This window comes from Phoca vitulina, unplaced genomic scaffold (genome assembly GCF_004348235.1).
Source record: "Phoca vitulina isolate PV1807 unplaced genomic scaffold, GSC_HSeal_1.0 scaffold40, whole genome shotgun sequence".
Taxonomy (NCBI): Eukaryota; Metazoa; Chordata; class Mammalia; order Carnivora; family Phocidae; genus Phoca; species Phoca vitulina.
The window spans coordinates 10187504-10205913 of NW_022589743.1; the positions used below are offsets into that span (position 1 = coordinate 10187504).

Here is an 18410-nt window from a genome sequence, read left to right on the forward strand (position 1 = left end):
CAGTACTCCATCAGCCAACAATTCAGTTATGTTCAATAATGTTAAAAACAGGGCGCCTGGGTGGCTCAGTTGGTTAAGCGACTGCCTTCGGCTCAGGTCATGATCCTGGAGTCCCTGGATCGAGTCCCGCATCGGGCTCCCTGCTCGGCAGGGAGCCTGCTTCTCCCTCTGACCCTCCCCCCTCTCATGTGCTCTCTCTCTCTCATTCTCTCTGTCTCAAATAAATAAATAAAATCTTTAAAAAAAAAAAAATAATAATGTTAAAAACAAAAAATTGTTAAAATGTAACAAAGGAAAGTTAAAAGCAAACGCCTGACTTCCCAAAGGAGTGTTTACCAAGTCACTAGAGTCATTTACATTCTCAATATCTGGGAAGGCTCCACTAAGACTTAAATGATTATTATATTTACTCTTACACTTAGAGGTGCCTGGTTTCTGGAGCTAACATTAGATGAAACTGGGGTAAAAATGACAATTCCCTAAAAATGGGGGTCGTAATCAAAGACTTGCATATTCATGGATAGGGAGATGGACATTTGTGAACTCTTATAGATTTATCAGCAATTTAATCTGATAGTTGAAATCAATTATGTTTATAAGCACGCATTGAATTGAAAGAGCATACCAGGGGCGCCTGGGTGGCTCAGATGGTTAAGCGTCTGCCTTCGGCTCAGGTCATGATCTCAGGGTCCTGGCATCGAGCCCCACGTTGGGCTCCCTGCTCAGCGGGAAGCCTGCTTCTCCCTCTCCCTCTACTGCTCCCCCTGCTTGTACTCTCTCACTCTCTTTGTTGAATAAATAAATAAAATCTTAAAAAAGAAAGAAAGAGCATACCAATATCTAAGAGAAAGGAGTTAATCCCAATAGAATGAAGCTGTTCTCAAGTTCAGGGCATTACTAGATTTTATGTATCAGTGATTGCTGTCATGTGCATTATTTACCGTAGAATGTACTACATTTTTCCCTAAAGTTAATGTAAATTTAATAATACTGGGTAGAAACGAATAACTAAGTATAGTAGGTGCCAGTGAGGCTATATGGATGGGACAGGAGAGAGAGAAACACGTTTCTTTTGGGAGAACAGAAAGTGCAATCACATTCTCAGACAATCAGTTTTAGGAAGAAGTTCAAGTGAAAGGAGATGTATAACTTGATTTTCTTAAAATTGTGCATGCCCTTTTCTCTTTAGAAAGTGTTTGGGTACTCTTCAGGACTGACTTACCCCCAGTGTGAAGACTGCTACTCCAAAAGTAGAAAGTTACCTAAGCAGCAGGTGGCTTTTAAGTACTTGCCTGCCTATTCTTGTTTCCTTCCTGGAGATTCCTGAAATGCCACATTCCCTTTACTATGGGGACCTAGAGTGATGACAAAGGATTGATTCTAAATTGTAAATCTGGATGGGAGTCTGCTTCTCCCTCTGACCCTCCCCCTTCTCATGCTCTCTCTCTCTCTCTCTCATTCTCTCTCTTGGAAAGAAAAAAAAAAAAAGACTGAGTGGTAGGTACCCAATTCTGTGTGTTTATCTGTATTTTGCAATGTTCATGACTGCAAAAATTTATAGACAGGACCTATTCTTTTGTCAAATGACCCTTTAAAAACTTCTAAAGGGCCGTTTGACAACATTTGTCTAAACCATAAATTCATGTACCCTTTTTTTTTTCATGTACCCTTTGACCTAGCAATTGCATATTTAGGCATTCATTTATCCTAGAGATAAATACTATGAGCAAAGACTCCTGTACCATGTTTCCTAAAACGTTGAAAAAGCAAGTAACAAGAAACAAAATAAATACCCATCAACAGATATTTAATTGAATAAAATTAGTGTACATCCAACAGTTGTATAGAATTCCACTGTATCAAAATTTATGCAATAAAATCCCTATTGAGGTAGTTCTAAATATACTGCCATGGACATGTGCCTAGGATATAATGAAAGAAAAGAGAAGGAGCAGAGCAGTGTATGTTTTATGCTTCTATTTGCTTTCCTTTTTAAAATTAAGGGTTTTTTTGTTTTTGTTTTTTGTTTTCTTTTAGGGGCACCTGGGTGCTCAGTCAGTTAAATGTCTGATTCTTTTTTTTTTTTTTAAAGATTTTATTTATTTATTTGAGAGAGAGAGTGAGCACGAGAGGGGGGAGCGGGAGAGGGAGAAGCAGACTCCCCACTGAGCAGGGAGCCCGATGCGGGACTCGATCCCGGGACTCCAGGATCATGACCTGAGCTGAAGGCAGTCGCCCAACCAACTGAGCCACCCAGGCGCCCAACGTCTGATTCTTGATCTCAGGGTCATGAGTTCGAGCCCCACATTGAGGAGGAGCCTACTTTAAATAAGCGAATGAATGAATATTAGATTAAGCATGTTTAAATTAAGGTTTCTTTAAAAAAAAAAAGCTTTTATTTCTTTATTTGACAGAGACAGCAAGAGAGCACAAGCAGGGGGAGCAGCAGAGGGAGAGGGAGAAGCAGATTCCCCGCTGCGCAGGGAGCCCTATGCAGGGCTCGGTCCCAGGACCCTGGGATCATGACCTGAGCCACCCAGGCGCCCCTAAATTAGTTTTTTTAATATGAGTTAATTATAGATGCACATGCAGTTTTAGAAAATAATCCAGAGAGATCCCATGTACCCTTCACCCAATTTCCCCCAGTGATAACGGATATTGACATTGATACGGTCAAAACACAGAACAGTTCCATTATCACAACGATCTTCCCTATTGTTGTTACAGCCACCATGATGCTTTCCATTTCTGTGATTTTGTCATTTCAAGAATGTTATATGAGTGAAATCATAAAGTATGTAACCTTTTGGTATTGGCTTTTTTTCTCCTCAGCATAACTCTCTGGAAATTCATTCAGGTTGTTGTGTGTATCCATAGTTTGTTCCTTATTAGTGCTGAACAGTATCCCGTGGCATGGGTGAACCACTGTTTGTTTAACCATTTGCATCGAAGACCTGTTGGTCGTGTTCAAGGCCATTTGAGTTGTTTCCAGTTTGGAGTTATTACAAATAAAGCTGCTATAAACATTCATTGACAGGTTTTTATGTAAACATAAGACTTTATTTCTCTGGATAAATGCCCAGGAGTACAATTGCTGGGTCATATGATAGTTGCATGTTTAGTTTAGGTTTTTTGTCTTTTTTTTTAAGATTTTATTTATTTGAGAGAGAGCACAAGGAGGGGGCGTGCAGAGGGAGGGGGAGAAGAAGACTCCCCGCTGAGCAGGGAGCTCAACTTGTGGCTCGATCCCAGGACCCCAGGATCAAGACCGGAGCCCAAAGCAGACACCTAACTGACTGAGCCACCCAGGCGCCCCTTGCATGTTTAGTTTTTTAAGAAATTGCTGAACTGTTTGCCAGAGTAGCTGTACCATTTTGCATTCCCACTTGCAATGTATGAAGTAATCCAATGTCTTCATAAGGGTTATTAGCAGAGATCAATTTTATCTGAGTGACCCATCTGTATGGCAGGGCAAATATCTAATTACCAAACATCTACTCTTCTTCTTATGGCTCTTATCCTTTTCTATGAAGTCCCAGACCCCTACCCCTTTCTCCTTAGTTCAGGATGACATATGTACCTCATTTTGCCTGTCTTTGAATTTCCATGTCTATGTGGGTTCTCCATATGTATGCTATTACATTTGGTTTTCTCCTGTATTATATCAGTTTGATTCTTAGTCCAGCTAGAAAGCCATTTGAGAGGGCAGGAATTCTTGCTCCCTGAAAGAACCTTTGTCCAAAATCAGTTGACAGGTCTATTTCCGTGTTCTCTGTTTGGTTCTGTTGATCTATGTGTCTATTCCTCTACCAATACTGCACAGTCTCTTTCTTCCTTTCTTTTCTTTTTTTTTTTTTTTTTAAAGATTTTATTTATTTGACAGAAAGACACAGCGAGAGAGGGAACACAAGCAGGGAGAGCGGGAGAGGGAGAAGCAGGCTTCCCGCTGAGCAGGGAGCCCGATGCGGGGCTCGATCCCAGGACCCTGGGATCATGACCTGAGCCAAGGGCAGACGCTTAACGACTGAGCCACCCAGGCGCCCCCTTTCTTTTCTTTTTGTCTTTCTTTCTTTCTTTCTAGAGAGGGGGGAGGGGCAGAGGGAGAGGAAGAGAGAATCCCAAGCAAGCTCCATGCCCAGCCCAGAGCCCTACATGGGACTAGATGTCACAACCCTGAGATCATGACCTGAGGTGAAATCAAGAGTCAGACACTTAGCCAACTGAGCCACGCAGGTGCCCCTATCACACAGTCTTTTTAAATTTTTTTAAAGTTTGGTTTTTTTTAATAATCTCTACACCCAATGTGGGGCTCAAACTCATTACCCCAAGATCAAGAGTTTCATGCTCTTCTGACTGAGCCAGCCAGGCGCTCTACCAATACCACACAGTCTTGATCTCCAGTGGTAGATATACAATAAATTTTAAAATTGGGTAGACAAATCTACCCACTTTATTTACGCTTTATTCTAATTGTTTTAGCGATTCTAGTGCCTTTGCCTTTCCTTATAAATTTTAGAATAATCTTCGTCTATATCTACAAAAATCTTGTTGAGATTTTTATAGGAATGGTGTTAAACCTATATATCAATTCAAGAATAATTGTCATGCTTACTATGTTGAATCTTCCAATCCATGAACACATTATGTCTCTCCATTTATACAGATCTTTGATTTCTGTCATTAGCATTGTGTGGTTTTCTGCGTAGAAACCCTATACATTTGTTGTTAGATTTACACCTGTCTTTCTTTCTAGCAATTGTAAATGGTATTGTGTTTTTAATTTTGATGTCCATGTGTTCTCTAATACATGGAAATATGATTTATTTTTATATGTTTATCTTGTGTCCCATGACCTTACTGAACTAAATTATTATTTTTAAAGATTTTATTTTTAAGTAACCTCTACACCTGACGTGGGGCTTGAACTTACAACCCTGAGATCAAGAGTTGTATGCTCTACTAACTGAGCCAGCCGGGTACCCCTGAACTAACTTATTAATCCTAAGAGAGTTTTTGGCATATGTTGATTCCTTGGGATTCTCTATGAAGGCAATCATGTCATCTGCAAATAGGGACAGTTTTATTTCTTCCTTTCCAATCTGTATGCCTTTTCTTTCTTTTTCTTGCCTTCTTGTGCTGGCTAGAAGTTCTAGTACTATATTGAATAAGAGTGGAGGGAGTGGATATCCTTGCCTCATTCCCAATCTTAGGGGAAAACATTCCATTTTTCACCATTAAGTTTATGTTTGCTGTAGATTTTTGTAAATGTTCTCTATGAAGCTGAAAAAGTTCTCCTCCATTGTTATCTTCTGAAAGTTTTTATCATAAATGGATGTTTAATTTTGTCAAATACTTTTTCTGCCTTGATTTATATGATTATATGATTTTATCCTGTTACTATGATGGATCACATTGGTTGATTTTTTTTAAAAGATATTATTTATTTATTTGTCAGAGAGAGAGAGAGAGAAAGAGAGAGCACACAAGCAGGGAGAATGGCAGGCAGAGGGAGAAGCAGTCTCCCCACTGAGCAAGGAGCCTGCCCAATGTGGGACTCAATTCCAGGAGCCACCCAGGTATCCCTGATTTTTGAATATTGAACCAGCCTTACATTCTTAAATAAATTCCATTTGGGTATGGCAAATAAATTCCTTTTATGTAATGCTAAGAAAGAAAGAAAAGAAAGAGAGAAAAAGAAAGAACAGACTCAATATGGAGTAACTTGCCCCCACAGCAAGCTAAAGCTTAATTGCAGAAATGTGACCTTTATTTTTTTAAAAGATCTTATTATTTTTTAAGATTATTATTTTTATTTTTTAAAGATTTTATTTATTTATTTGAGAGAGAGAGAGAGTGAGAGAGAGAGCACACAGCAGGGAGAGGGGCAGAAGGAAAGGGAGAAGCAGGTTCCCCTCCAAGCAGGACCCCTGAGATTATGACCTGAGCTGAAGGCAGACACTTAATTGACTGAGCCACTCAGGTGCCCCTAAGATTTTATTTTTAAGTAATCTCTACACTCTACTTGGGTCTCAAACCCACAACACTGAGATCTAGAGTCACATGCTATACTGACTGAGCCAGCCAGATATGTGCCCTTTAATAGTCAATCTGAAATCTCCTGATCAGCACTAGTTAAGTAATCTGCATGATAAACGCCACCTCCCCACCCAGCCCCTAAGAAAGGGGATCTTGCCTGAAACGATATATTTTTTTCTTTTGTTAATAACTTCCTTGGTCAGAGGTTTCTGCCTATAAAAAGCCTTAAATTTTGTACAGTTCCTTAGATCCCCTTTCTATCTGCTAGATGGTATCCTGCCAGATTCATGAATCATTGAATATAGCCAATAAGATCTTTAAAATTTACTCAGTTGAGGGGCACCTAGCTGGTTCAGTTGGAGGTATGTACAACTCTTGATCTCGGCATCATGAGTTCAAGCTCCTTGTGGGGTGCAGAAATTACTTAAATAAATAAAACTTAAGAAAAATAAAATTTACTCAGTTGTATTTTATTTTTTTAACACACCTACCAAAATATACAACGTTACTGTTATTTCAGGAAATTACCTTACGCCCCTTCCCCTTGTCAGTGTCTGCCCTTTTTCCTGGAGGGGCAACCATAGTTTGTAGTTGATGTTTACACCACTGTTTTTGTTTGTTTGTTTTTAAGTAGACTCTACCCCCAGCGCGTAGTCCAATGTGGGGCTTGAACTCAAACTCTTGAGATCAAGACCTGAACAGAGGTCAAGTTAAACACCCAACCAAATGAGCCATCCAGGGGCCCCATACACCATTGTTTATTAGGCAATACCCTGGCTCTTACCTGTATCCCCATCACCCGTACTGAATAAGCCCACCCCATGATTTAAAGTTGGAGCGCCTGGGTGGCTCAGTCAGTTGAGAGTCTGGCTCTTGATTTCTGCTCAGGTCATGATCTCAGGGTCGTGAGATCTAGCCCCGAGTGGGGCTCCCTGCTCAGTGGGGATTCTACTTGAGATTCTCTCTCCCTCCCCTTCTCCCGCTGCCCCTTCCCCTGCTTGCTCTCTCTCTCTCTAATAAATAAATCTTTAAAAAAATAAAATAAAGCTATATAACATCTGTAGACTTTCATACAAGAGGATCACTTCTATTTTATCTTAGAGAAATAATCCCAAAAATACCATACGGAAAATATATTTACTATAGTGTTATTTTTGCAATGAAAACACGAAACCCTGAAAGTCTAGCTCTAGTGGAATGATCAAGAGTATTTGAAGCTCTGATGACACAGACCAACTTGGATGCTTTAGATAGGAAAAACTTTGACAATGTTTTTGACATAGTTATTTCTGTTTAACTGAGGGTGTAACCTGTATGTATATTTTTCAAATGTTCCTTTAGAAGAGGCTTATCCCCAGTACCCTCGTTATGACATTTAACACATTCCAGGACCAACCCAAGCTAAAGCTTAAGAGAACCTGCTTGCCTAATTCTTTTCTCTGGCCCAAATCTCAGTGCCCTTGCCCTTCACCGGCAGGACTGTCATTTCATAAGGTTGAGATAAAAACATCTGTCCATTTATGAGAGTCAGGAGGAGAGGGATACAGAGGGGAACAGGAAAAGGAGTCATTATCACATGGACTTTGTTTTTCTGTTTCATTTTCTATCATATGCACTTTTTGTGAAATAGAGTATTCAGCAATAACCTGACCCTCACACTGTCTTTGTATTATCTTGTGTCCTAGTTCTACAAGGTGAGTTATTCAGTATATCCTAAGGGGGAAAAAAAAAAAGACCGTTAGACACACACACACACACACACACACACACACACACCCCTCTACCATTCATTTCCTCCCTTCTCCTACCCAAACCTACAATTCCCTCTTTAAAATGACTGTTGTGGGGGCACCTGGGTGGTATAGTCTGTTAAGCGTCTGCCTTCAGCTCAGGTCATGATCCCGGGGTCCTGGGATCGAGCCCTACAGAGGGCTCCCCGCTCAGCAGGGAGTCTGCTTCTCCCTCTCCACCCTGCTTGTGTTCACTCTCTCTCTCTCTCTCTCAAATAAAATATTTTTTTTTAAAAAAGGACTGTTGTGAAGACAATGTTAACACAGAATTATGTGAATGACAAATTATCAACACAGAAAACAATAAAACTTTTTATCATTATACTTAAAAAGATGAAGACCAGAGAAAAATATATCCCAAATGCCAACAACGGTTTTGTAGGATCTAAATTTTTTTTTGTAATTTCAAAATGTCCACGATATATGTAATTTTATAGTTAAAATAATATTGAAGCTAAATCTGTGAAAATGGAATCGCAGTGTTCTACGACCAGCTGGTTCAGGCTTCATCTGCTCGGAGGAAACGCAGGAGCTTTTGAAATGCCAGGGCTATTTTAGGGGAAGGAAGAGATGAGCCCGGCAGGAAGGACGGTTCTCGTGGTTATTAGTCCGTAGGGTTTCAGTCCTGTCCCACGATCCGACCTAATCAAATGCATTAAACGCCTCAACTTCTCTGATCCGTCCCCAAAACGGCAGAGGAGGACGTGGTGGGGCAGACAGAACACCCCGAGCGCCGCCCCTCGCCTCCGGCCGGGCCAGACCCGCAGAGCGCGACCGGGACACAGACAGCCGTCCGCCTCCCGCCGCCCAGGCCCCGCCCCCGGGCCCGCCCCCGCCCCCGCCCGGCCCCGCCCCCGCCCGGGCCCCTCAGACAGGCCCCGCCCCCGGCCCGGTCCTGGCCAGGCCCCACCCACCGCCGTCACGTGGTGGGGCGCGGGTTTCAGCCTGCGGCTGCTGCTGCAGCCACCCGGTATTCGCCATGGACCTGGTGCCCCGAACCTCTCCCGTGTTTCTGCTGTTGCTGCTGCTTCTGGGCCTGAGCACCGGTAGGTTCGGGCAAAAGGTGCATCAGCGGCCGGTACCTCCGTCTCTCTCCAGGGATGAGCGTCTATTAGTGGGTTTATGCTTTTGAAAGCAAATCTCTTTCCCCCAGTTTCTACCTTGCGTAATTATACTGCTTTAGAACCTCGCTCTCTTTCCTTCTTCTTCTTCTTCTTCCTCTTCCTCTTCTTCTTCTTCTTTTTTAATGCTAAGTGCTTTTTCTACCCCTTTCTGGCCCTGAATGCTCTGGTACTCCTCTCTTCCCTACGCCTAGGTAGAAGCAGTTGTGCAAAATACATGACTTGGGGAAACTGCTGATCGATGAGGTTTCCACGATCCTAAGTCCACCTCTCTTTTCCTGCGGTGATTGGCTGCTAAGCGGGATTAATGAGGACTTTTTATTTTGAGCTGAAACATGCGGTGCGAAGGACCCTGAAAAACCAACCCTACCACGATTGGGATGTTTCATTGAGATGAGGTCTTTCTCTCTCTTCTTAACAGAACAGACAGCATAACATCTCCCCTCACTGCCATTCTTTTTGACAAAAACAAAATCGTGTTTAATAGGATGACTTGCAAATCGATTTTCAGTCTTTCAGCAAAATGTTTCGTGGTCTGAATCAAGATCCGAGAATTCGAACTGGCCACCAACTTGCCTTGTGATCTTAGGCAGACTGCTTAAGAGTTCCCGTCTTTCCTTTTATAAACTGGGGATCATCTGGCCCTTCAGCTTGGGTCTGGGAAATGTTGTCAAAAATGCCCCCCCCCCCCCCCCCCCCCCCGCCGATTTTAACAGCCGTCACTGCCAGGGAAGGGAGGAGGGCCAGCGGTTAAGTCAAAAGGGACCCGAGCCGTATCTGTCATGTAATCTTGGGTCACTTGTACAGAGAATCTTCCAGCCACATCTATGATCTAGCCACTCTGTTTTGCTCTTCAAGCCACTTTCTGGTTTTCTTAATTTATATCCTTCTCACTTACAAAACCCCATTGTCTCCTTCTCTACTCCCTTCTCTTCTTTTTGAGACCAGTGTTTGTGCTTTTCCTTGCCACGGGGTCTTGAAATTTAAGAAAAGAGGAAGTAGAAGGCAGGAAACTCCCATCATGGGGAGTCCATCAGTTTTGAACAGCCGCCTTTTCTTACCCGCAGAGGGGTATTTGAGAAAAACAACTAACTCGAGAGTTGTTACTTTAGCAAAGGTGACATGGAAAATGTATTGAACCTCCTCTTCTCGGATACATATTTTGCAGATGCTACAAAGTTAACTAGGGAAAATTGGAGCTGTGGGATTAAAGGATATATATATATATAGCTTTTGATCTATGGAGTATCTTTCTTTTGATATTTGGAAAGCCAAGCTGCCTTCCCCAAAACTGATGTCAGCGTGCACTCTTGCCAACAGTGCTAAGGACTGGTCTCCTGTCTCCTTGTGGCCATTGGGCACTTGCCATTATTTTTTTATCTATCAAAGAAGCAAAGATTTTTTTAGTGACCTCATATTGGTTTGATTTTCATAGCTGAATATTAATGATGTTAACCCTTTTTTCACATATTTATCAGACATTCAAATTTCCTTTTCATAAATTATTTCCTCAGAGCCTTGACCCATTTAACTATTAGGATCTTCCTTTTTGAAATTGATCTACACAAGTAAGAAAAATCACTCTTTTTCATATTTGTTGCAGATCTTTCTTTGTTGTATGCCTTTTAATTTTATTTCTGATGTACATAAATTTTGTTGTACAGAAAATATAACAAGTCTCTGTCCTCAACTCTTTTGATCTTTTCCTTTATAGTCTCTGGGGTATGCTTACAGCACTTCCCCATCCAGAGATCAAAAAAACATTCAAATATATATATATATATTTTAAAGATTTTATTTATTTATTTGAGATAAAGTGAGTGAGAGAACACAAGCAGGGCGAGCAGCAGGCTGAGGGAGAAGCAGGCTCCCCACTGAGCAAGGAGCCTAATGTGGGGCTCGGTACCAGGACCCTGAGATCATGACCTGAGCCCAAGGCAGACGCTTAACCGACTGAGCCACCCAGGCATCCTCAATTATATTTTTATATTATTTTTAATATCTAAATTTTAAAATTGAAATACTTGATCTGCTTGAAATTTATTTTGGTTTATAGTATCGAGTAAGGACCTACATTTTTTTTCCTCCTTCACAAAAGCTAACAGTTGCCTCAGCATAAGATAGTGCATATTGGTGCCTCTCATTTGGGATACCTTTTTAATCATATATTAAATGAGATATAAAGGCTAGCATTTTGCATTTTGTGATTTTTCTTTTTTTCCAGAAATGTGAATCTTTCTTTCTTTCTTTTTTTTTTAAAGCTTTTATTTATTTATTTCACAGAGACACAGAGAGGGAACACAAGCAGGGGGAGCGGGAGAGGGAGAAGCAGGCTTCCCGTGGAGCAGGGAGCCCAATGTGGGGCTCAATCCCAGGACCCTGGGATCATGACCTGAACCGAAGGCAGATGCTCAACGACTGAGCCACCCAGGTGCCCCTGAATCTGTCTTTCTAAAACAGAATTGCAAAAGTGTTTCATGCTTATTGTTAAAAATCCAAATATTACAGGGGGTGCAGAGGAAAAAGTGAAAGCCCTGACCTCCTATGCCACTATTAATTTTGGTTTGCCTTTTTTTTTTTTTTTTAAGATTTATTTATCTATTATAGAGAGAGAATGGGTGGAAGGGGCAGAAGGAGAGAATCTCAAGCTGACTCTGTGCTCAGCATGGAGCCCAATGCAGGGCTTGAACTCACACCCCTGAGATCAGGACCTGAGCTGAGATCAAGAGTCAGATACTTAACTGACTGAGCCACCCAGGCGCTCCTGGTTTGCTTTATCATAACCGAAGTGCTTTTCCTTATCTCCACAATATATTAGAGTGAGTAGAGTGCCTAAAATAGAAACCATATCATCTCCAGTTTATCATGGCCGTCTCTGCGGGCTTGGAATTTACCTGGACGTTACACATTCTTTGGGACAATCACGTTGTGCTTCTGTTTCAGGAGCAATCACGGACCGGCCCACAGAGGAGGGAAAGGAAGTATGGGATTATGTGACCATCCGCAAGGATGCCCACATGTTCTGGTGGCTCTATTATGCCACTAACCCTTGCAAGAACTTCTCAGAACTGCCCCTGGTCATGTGGCTTCAGGTAAAAGTGGCTTGGCTGCCTGGTCAGGTTTCCCCACTTAACCACTTTGCTTGCTCTGAAGAACTCACGGTTCAGCAGTGAAGGACTGATCTGATCCAGCGGCCAGTGGGGGGTCTCCTATGCTTGGGGCTTTGGTGTCCTCCTGAGGCAGGCAAAGACAATGGTATGCCAAGGGGGCCAAATCAGAGAGTGATTCTAGCCTTTGCAGGGGTTTTCTTATATTGAGCCCAGTCAGGGGCAGGATGCCTTCGTGGAAGCTCCTAAAGACACATTTGACTCTACGCTGACAGAAATGTTTTAAAAGAATCCAAAGCAAAGGCTGAGGTACTCTGAGCAGCCCTCCCTCTCCCTCTTCTCCCAGTCCTTCCTCGACCCTAACTCCTCGCCCCCAGAAAAGCTGATCTTTTGAAAGGACTCAGCCTTTTGTACCTTAGTATTAAATGTTGTACCCTATCCTTCTCCCTGAGTGTGTTTGCATTTTAATCTTGAGCTCTGATTGTAGGATGGAAGGCAAGGAGCTGGTTGAAGGGTATTTGGGGGCAGGCAGAGGATCCTTTCTTGCCTTCCTAAAATACCTGTCCAGAGGTGGCCCACACCCACCTGGAAGACCAGCCTCTAGGGAGGGGTTGAGGAAACTTGCTTCAGCCTCTGGAAACTGGACGTATGGCTGAGATTGGGCTCCAGGTTGCTCACCGGTAAATAGGGTGTCCTGTTACTCCCCTCCATGGGATGCAAAGGTCACTTCCTCCCAGAATGTCAGTATTCACAGGCAACCTGCCAGTGCCCTGGGCTTGGCCTCCTCAGCTAGCCCCTACAGACTTTTCTGGTGAGCTAGAGCTCAGAGGAGCCCTTTGCAGGGAGGGCCATTTCTGCTGTAGCATTATCACAACTGTCTCCTTTGAGGGCTAGAGGTGAGGCCCAGCCTGAGAGTGCAGATATGAAAACGTCTGAGAAAAGATCCCACGTGTGTATCCCACAGAACTTCTGTCCACCCCCAGGCTGCCGGAGGGTTCCGTTTTCTGAGCTTTGGTTTTTAATCTGAGGGATTTTGAGGGTTTTGAGCGTCTTTATTAATCAGCAAGACTTTTTCCACGCTCAAGTGAGAGCTGACAAACAGAGCCATAAAGCAGAAGTGCTGGCGTGTAGGCCAGGTGCTGCCCAGTCAGCGTCCCCTTTGTCATGTGCCGCCCTGAGGCACTTTCTGGGCCCTCAGGAATTTAAAAACTGTTCAGTTTCAGAAGTTGCCAAACCTTCCCTTTGGTTGATTGCAGTGTGAGGCGGTGGTTTGATCTGAATTAGTTGCCAACATTTATTTTTTTAAGATTTATTTATTTATTTGAGAGAGAGAAGTGGCGGGGAGGGAGAGGGAGAGAGAATCCCAAGCAGACTCCGGGCTGAGCGTGGAGCCCAGCGTGGGGCTCGATCTCATGACCCTGAGGTCACGACCTGAGCCAAAACCAAGTCAGAGGCGCAGCCGACGCACCAGCTGGGCGCCCCAGTTGCCAACATTTTAAATTCAAGACTTTTCTTTCCTTTTTCCAAATATCAGGAGACTTGGCAACTTGGGGCCTGACCCTGCTCTCCCAGAGCTGAGTGGCAGTGGGCCCCTTTCAGACAGGGCAGGAGCTTCTGGAGGAGGGGAGCCCTCTGCCCACAGCTCAGTTCTCTGCTCGTGCGTACACTTCGTGGCCCCCAGAGGCCGCCCCATTTGTGACCTTTGGTTAGGTTAACCCTCTGAGCTGAGGTACTATATGAAGGTTATCAACAGGCTAACTAACCAGCCTGCCCTTCAGTTCCCCAGAAGCCCACGGGAGAAGGAAAAAGACTATGATTAGGGAAGAAATAATTAATTTAGATTTAAAGGAGATCTATCTTAGCAGCCTACTGACGATGCACATACTGACTTCTGTGGGCAGGTCTTTGAGAACTGAGGTCATGTCCCCTGAGTGAAGTAACTCTGAGTGGAGTAGTGAGCTATTTTAGGTACACTCTCAAGTCATTTAAGCATTTCAGTTGGTCTGCTGACACATTTCCCATATTTCAGAGTCCACTGGATAGTCCTGGGCCATGACAGCACCCCATCCCAAAGTTCTAAAGGAAAAAGGATTTTGCAGTGGAATGTTCTCAAATAGAACAGAAACATCCTCCAGCCAGTTTCTTGTTGCCATTGCCGGGGGTGGGGGGGTGGGGGGGTGGGGAGGGGAGTGTCTTCTCCTGCTGCCAACCACAGCTTATCAAAAGCAGGACAGGAAATTGGGGTTTGTCGCACCAAGGTCAAGCCCCCTAGGATTCCCAGCTTCCCTCCTTTAGCTCTGGTCCTGTCCTCCTGTCTCCCAGTCAGTCAGCTAGGAGGAAGGGGCCCAGCACTCACCCAAGGATACATACTTGCTCTTAACTTACTGCGTGTTGCATTATAAGCATTTTTCAGTGTTGCCACATAGGTTTGTATAGTTTGTGGTTCTAAGTGGCTGTTTCATAGTCCGTCTTGTAGACGTGTCATAACTTACTAACCTGTTCCCAAGTGAGGGACACTGGAGGTGCATCCTTTTGCTGTTACAAATATCACTGTGATGAATAGCTGCCTCTGGTTGGTGAGCTTTTTACCATGCTATTAGGAAAGCTTAAGATAACAGAGTGCATATAATTAGAGGAATTTATAGCCACCCAGTTTTGTAATAGTTTGGTGTAGGTTCAAAACATTACATAGTTTCATACAGTCTTTCCCTGTTGGAGTCCTCCAGTTACCCCTAAGCCCTGACCCTATGTTGTCTTTTTTTTCTTTTTTTAAGATTTTGTTTATTTATTCGACAGAAAGAGAGAGAAAGTACACAAGCAGGCAGAGGGAGAAGCAGACTCCCCGCAAAGCAGGGAGCCCGACGTGGGGCTCGATCCCAGGACTCCGAGATCAGGACCCGAGCCAAAGGCAGCCACTTAACCAACTGAGCCACCCAGGCGCCCCGACTTTTTTTTTTTTCCCTTTAGATTTCCCTATACAAATAGCCCTGGCTTCTCTTTTGCCAGAGCTATTCCTTCCATGTTTGTGTATCTCCCTTTCCTGTCCATCTTGCTCATGCACTGGGAGGCAATATCCTTTTATTCAAGGCCTATCCCCTCAGCTCAGCCGGCCCCTGAGACTTTGTCCAGAAGAGTACTGACCATGCTTTCCCCTGACCATCTTCTGAAGGGCCTCCCTCCCTTGCTTAGCCCTTCACAACCCACAGGACCTCCACCTCTCATGGTTGGGCCCCAGCACCAAGCTCTGGTCACAGTCCTGCCCTGCCCTTGGTCCTGGGTGTGCACAGTTTTGGGTCCTCCCCGCTCTGGAGACTTTTTTGCATTTGTTGAATTCTATCCTGGGGATCCTCGTGATCAAATTGTCCCTCAGTCTGCATCCCTTGTCAGTCCGCAGGGACACTGAGGAGAGGGTGATGGGGTGGAGAGTCACAGGACCCCAGGTCCAGGCCTGGCAGACCCCTAATTGCTGTGCTCCTTCCCTGAGCCTTGACTGCTCATCCTGGAAATGAGAGGGGGTGGACAAGGTGTTTTGAAGGTCAGCGAGCCCCGTGGCAGGCCAGGGTTCAATCTCAGAGGATCAGAGGTAGGAAAGTTCCCTCTGGGGCTCTTAGGCCACGCCTTTTCTTCCTATTTATTTATTTAAATTTAAATTTAAATTTTATTTTCAAGTAATTTCTACACCCAACACGAGGCTCAAACTCACAACCCTGAGATCAAAAGTCGCATGCTCTACGGACTGAGCCAGCCAGGTGTCCCTGGGTCTTTTCCCTTTAAAGGGACTCTGTTGGTACAGACACCCTGGTTCACCGGGTCAGTTAGGTCTTTTGTATAACGTTGTCCCAGCCGTTGCTAAATCATGAATTGTTTATTCTGAATGTGGTTGCCGTTAAAATGACTAAGATTTGACTGATGTTTTCTCTGGGTTTATTTTTATTTTCTCTTCTGCAGGGTGGTCCAGGCGGTTCCAGCACTGGATTTGGAAACTTCAAGGAAATTGGGCCTCTTGATAGTGATCTCAAACCACGAAGAACTACCTGGGTACAGTGAGCACAGCCCCTAAGTGCACATGCCCTGTGGCCTCCCCAGGGCTGAGGCCCGCCTCCCCGCCCCCCCGCCCTACCCCATTCTGGGTGGGGTCACAAGTCTAGCCATCCTGCCCCATCCCTTTCCCCATGTGTCCTGGGGCCTTGCGCACTTGTCCACAGGCTTCCTCTCTGGCCGTGCCACATCAATGAGCTTTCTCTCCCCTTGGCGGCAGAAGCCTATCCTAGCTGGCACCCTGGACTTTGACACTTCCTACATCTTGGCCATCTTTCTAGTCCAACTGCAGGGTCCCCGCCTCCGGCCACAACCCTCAATCCTGTCCCCTCTCCCCTCGCCTGCCTTGCTTCTTGACTCCATCAAGACCTCAGACCCCTTGTCCTCTGCCCTTCTGGTGTCTCTAGTTCTGTCTCCCTCCCTCCCTCATTCTTAGTTTCACTTCCTGCCGTAACCCCTCGCTGCTCAACCCCGGCTCCTTCATCCTTCTCCCAGAACAGCCCTGCCACCCCCAAGCTTGGGTCAGCCCCACTGTCCACCTCCTTGGCTCCTACTCCCAGGTGCCCAGCCCTGGTGGCCAACGCCATAGCGGGTGGGGCTGTTGCCCGGCTGTGGGGTTCGCCCGGGCTTAGGGCCGCCTCTGCTGTGTGCTGAGACTCTGCTCCCCTCCGTGTCTGACCTGACCCCTGCCTCCCGGGAGAACAGAGCCGTCCCCTGTGACCAGCTATGCCCTGTCCTCGCTAGTAAGTGCTTTACCTCTCTGTCCCCCAGCGTCCCTCCCAGAACAACACCTGAGGCTCCTCTCTGCTGACATCCTTTCTCCAAGAGTCCACTCAGTTACTACCTTTCTCTATCCTTACGCCATCTCTAGGCTCTCCCTGGGATGCGGGCATGCACAGGTTTGCCCCAGCCTACTACACCAGCCCCTCCAGCTCCCGTGCTTCCTTTTTTTAAGATTTTATTTATTTATTTGACAGCGAGAGAGGGAACACAAGCAGGGGGAGGGGCAGAGGGAGAGGGAGAAGCAGACTCCCCGCTGAGCGGGGAGCCCGATGTGGGGCTCGATCCTAGGACCCTGGGACCATGACCTGAGCCCAAGGCAGATGTTTAACGACTGAGCCACCCAGGCGCCCCGCTCCTGCCCTTTCTTAAAAGAATTCTTTATCCAGGCAAACCTCGGGGATACTGCAAGTTCGGTTCTGGACCACCACAATAAAGCGGGTCAGATGACTTTTTTTATTTCCCAGGGCGTATAAAAAAGTTATGCTTACACTATCCTGTGGTCTGTTCCACAGGCACTGATGTGATGTGTAAAAAAACAGTGTACGTACCTTAAGGGAAAAGGGCCCTATTGCTAAAAATGCTAGCCGTCATCTGAGCTTTCCGTGAGCGGTGATCACTGGTTACAGAACACTGTAACAAGTACAATTTTAAACAGTTTGAAATATTGCAAGAATTACTAAAATGTGGCCCAGAGACATGAAGTGAGCAGATGCTGTTGGGAAAATGGTAGCGGCCGACTTGCTTGCTGCGGGGCTGCCCACAAACCTTCGATTTATAAAAAGTGCAGTAAAATGAGGTATGCCTCTGTTTACTGCTGTCTCGTCTTCTTTACCTCCTATTTATGCCTTCGCCTAGAGCCTTCTGGGCTGGGGGCTGGGGCTGGGGGCAGGAGAGAGTGGGTGCTAGGGAATCCAGTGCACATTAGCTCTAGGACGCAGTACACGGATCTCCTCCATGGCCGCGGTGAGGTTGGGCAGCCCCGCGCTAACCCACCTGGCTCTGTCCTCGTAACTCTGCTGGAGCTCTTGTCCCCAGGGGCATGCTGGCTTCCCAATCCCAAGGCCAGCAGATCCTTCATGGGATTCTTTTCATGGATTTCTTTGCCACCCTGTTGGCCTTTCCCGTGCCTTGGATGTTGCTGTGTCCCGTACTCTGTCCTTGGTAACATTCTCTTCTGTGTGTTCTTTGGGCAGCCCTGTCCTCTCCAACTGCTTTAATGACACATAGAAGGTGATGATGACTCCCAAGTCAGTATCTCCAGCTCAGAACTTTTGGCCCCAGAACTATTTCTCCATTTGCTTCTGAGATGTCTCCATGTCGATGTCCCTCATACATCCCCTGTTCAGCATATCCCAAACTATATTCATTAGTACACCAGACCCTCTGCCCACCCACAAAGCCAGCGAACTCCATGTGTCCCAGTCAGGTGCCTGAGCCAGAAACCAGAGAGCCATCCTTGTCTTCTACCCCTCACCCCGCTCATCCAATTGGTTTTACCTAAAAATGAATTCTTTTTTTTTTTTAAAGATTTTATT

At 45.1% G+C, this 18410-nt stretch overlaps 1 protein-coding gene across 1 annotated transcript in view; it reads left to right on the forward strand.

Moving 5' to 3' along the window:
- The first annotated feature begins 8752 nt into the window (after positions 1 to 8752).
- Positions 8753 to 18410, forward strand: part of SCPEP1 (serine carboxypeptidase 1) — a 29873-nt gene continuing 20215 nt past the window's right edge. Inside the window, exons 1-3 of the mRNA XM_032429110.1 lie at positions 8753 to 8872; positions 11891 to 12039; positions 16003 to 16092. Of these exons, the coding sequence (XP_032285001.1) occupies positions 8806 to 8872; positions 11891 to 12039; positions 16003 to 16092 (306 nt within the window). The 5' untranslated portion in view covers positions 8753 to 8805. The remainder of the gene's footprint in view (positions 8873 to 11890; positions 12040 to 16002; positions 16093 to 18410) is intronic.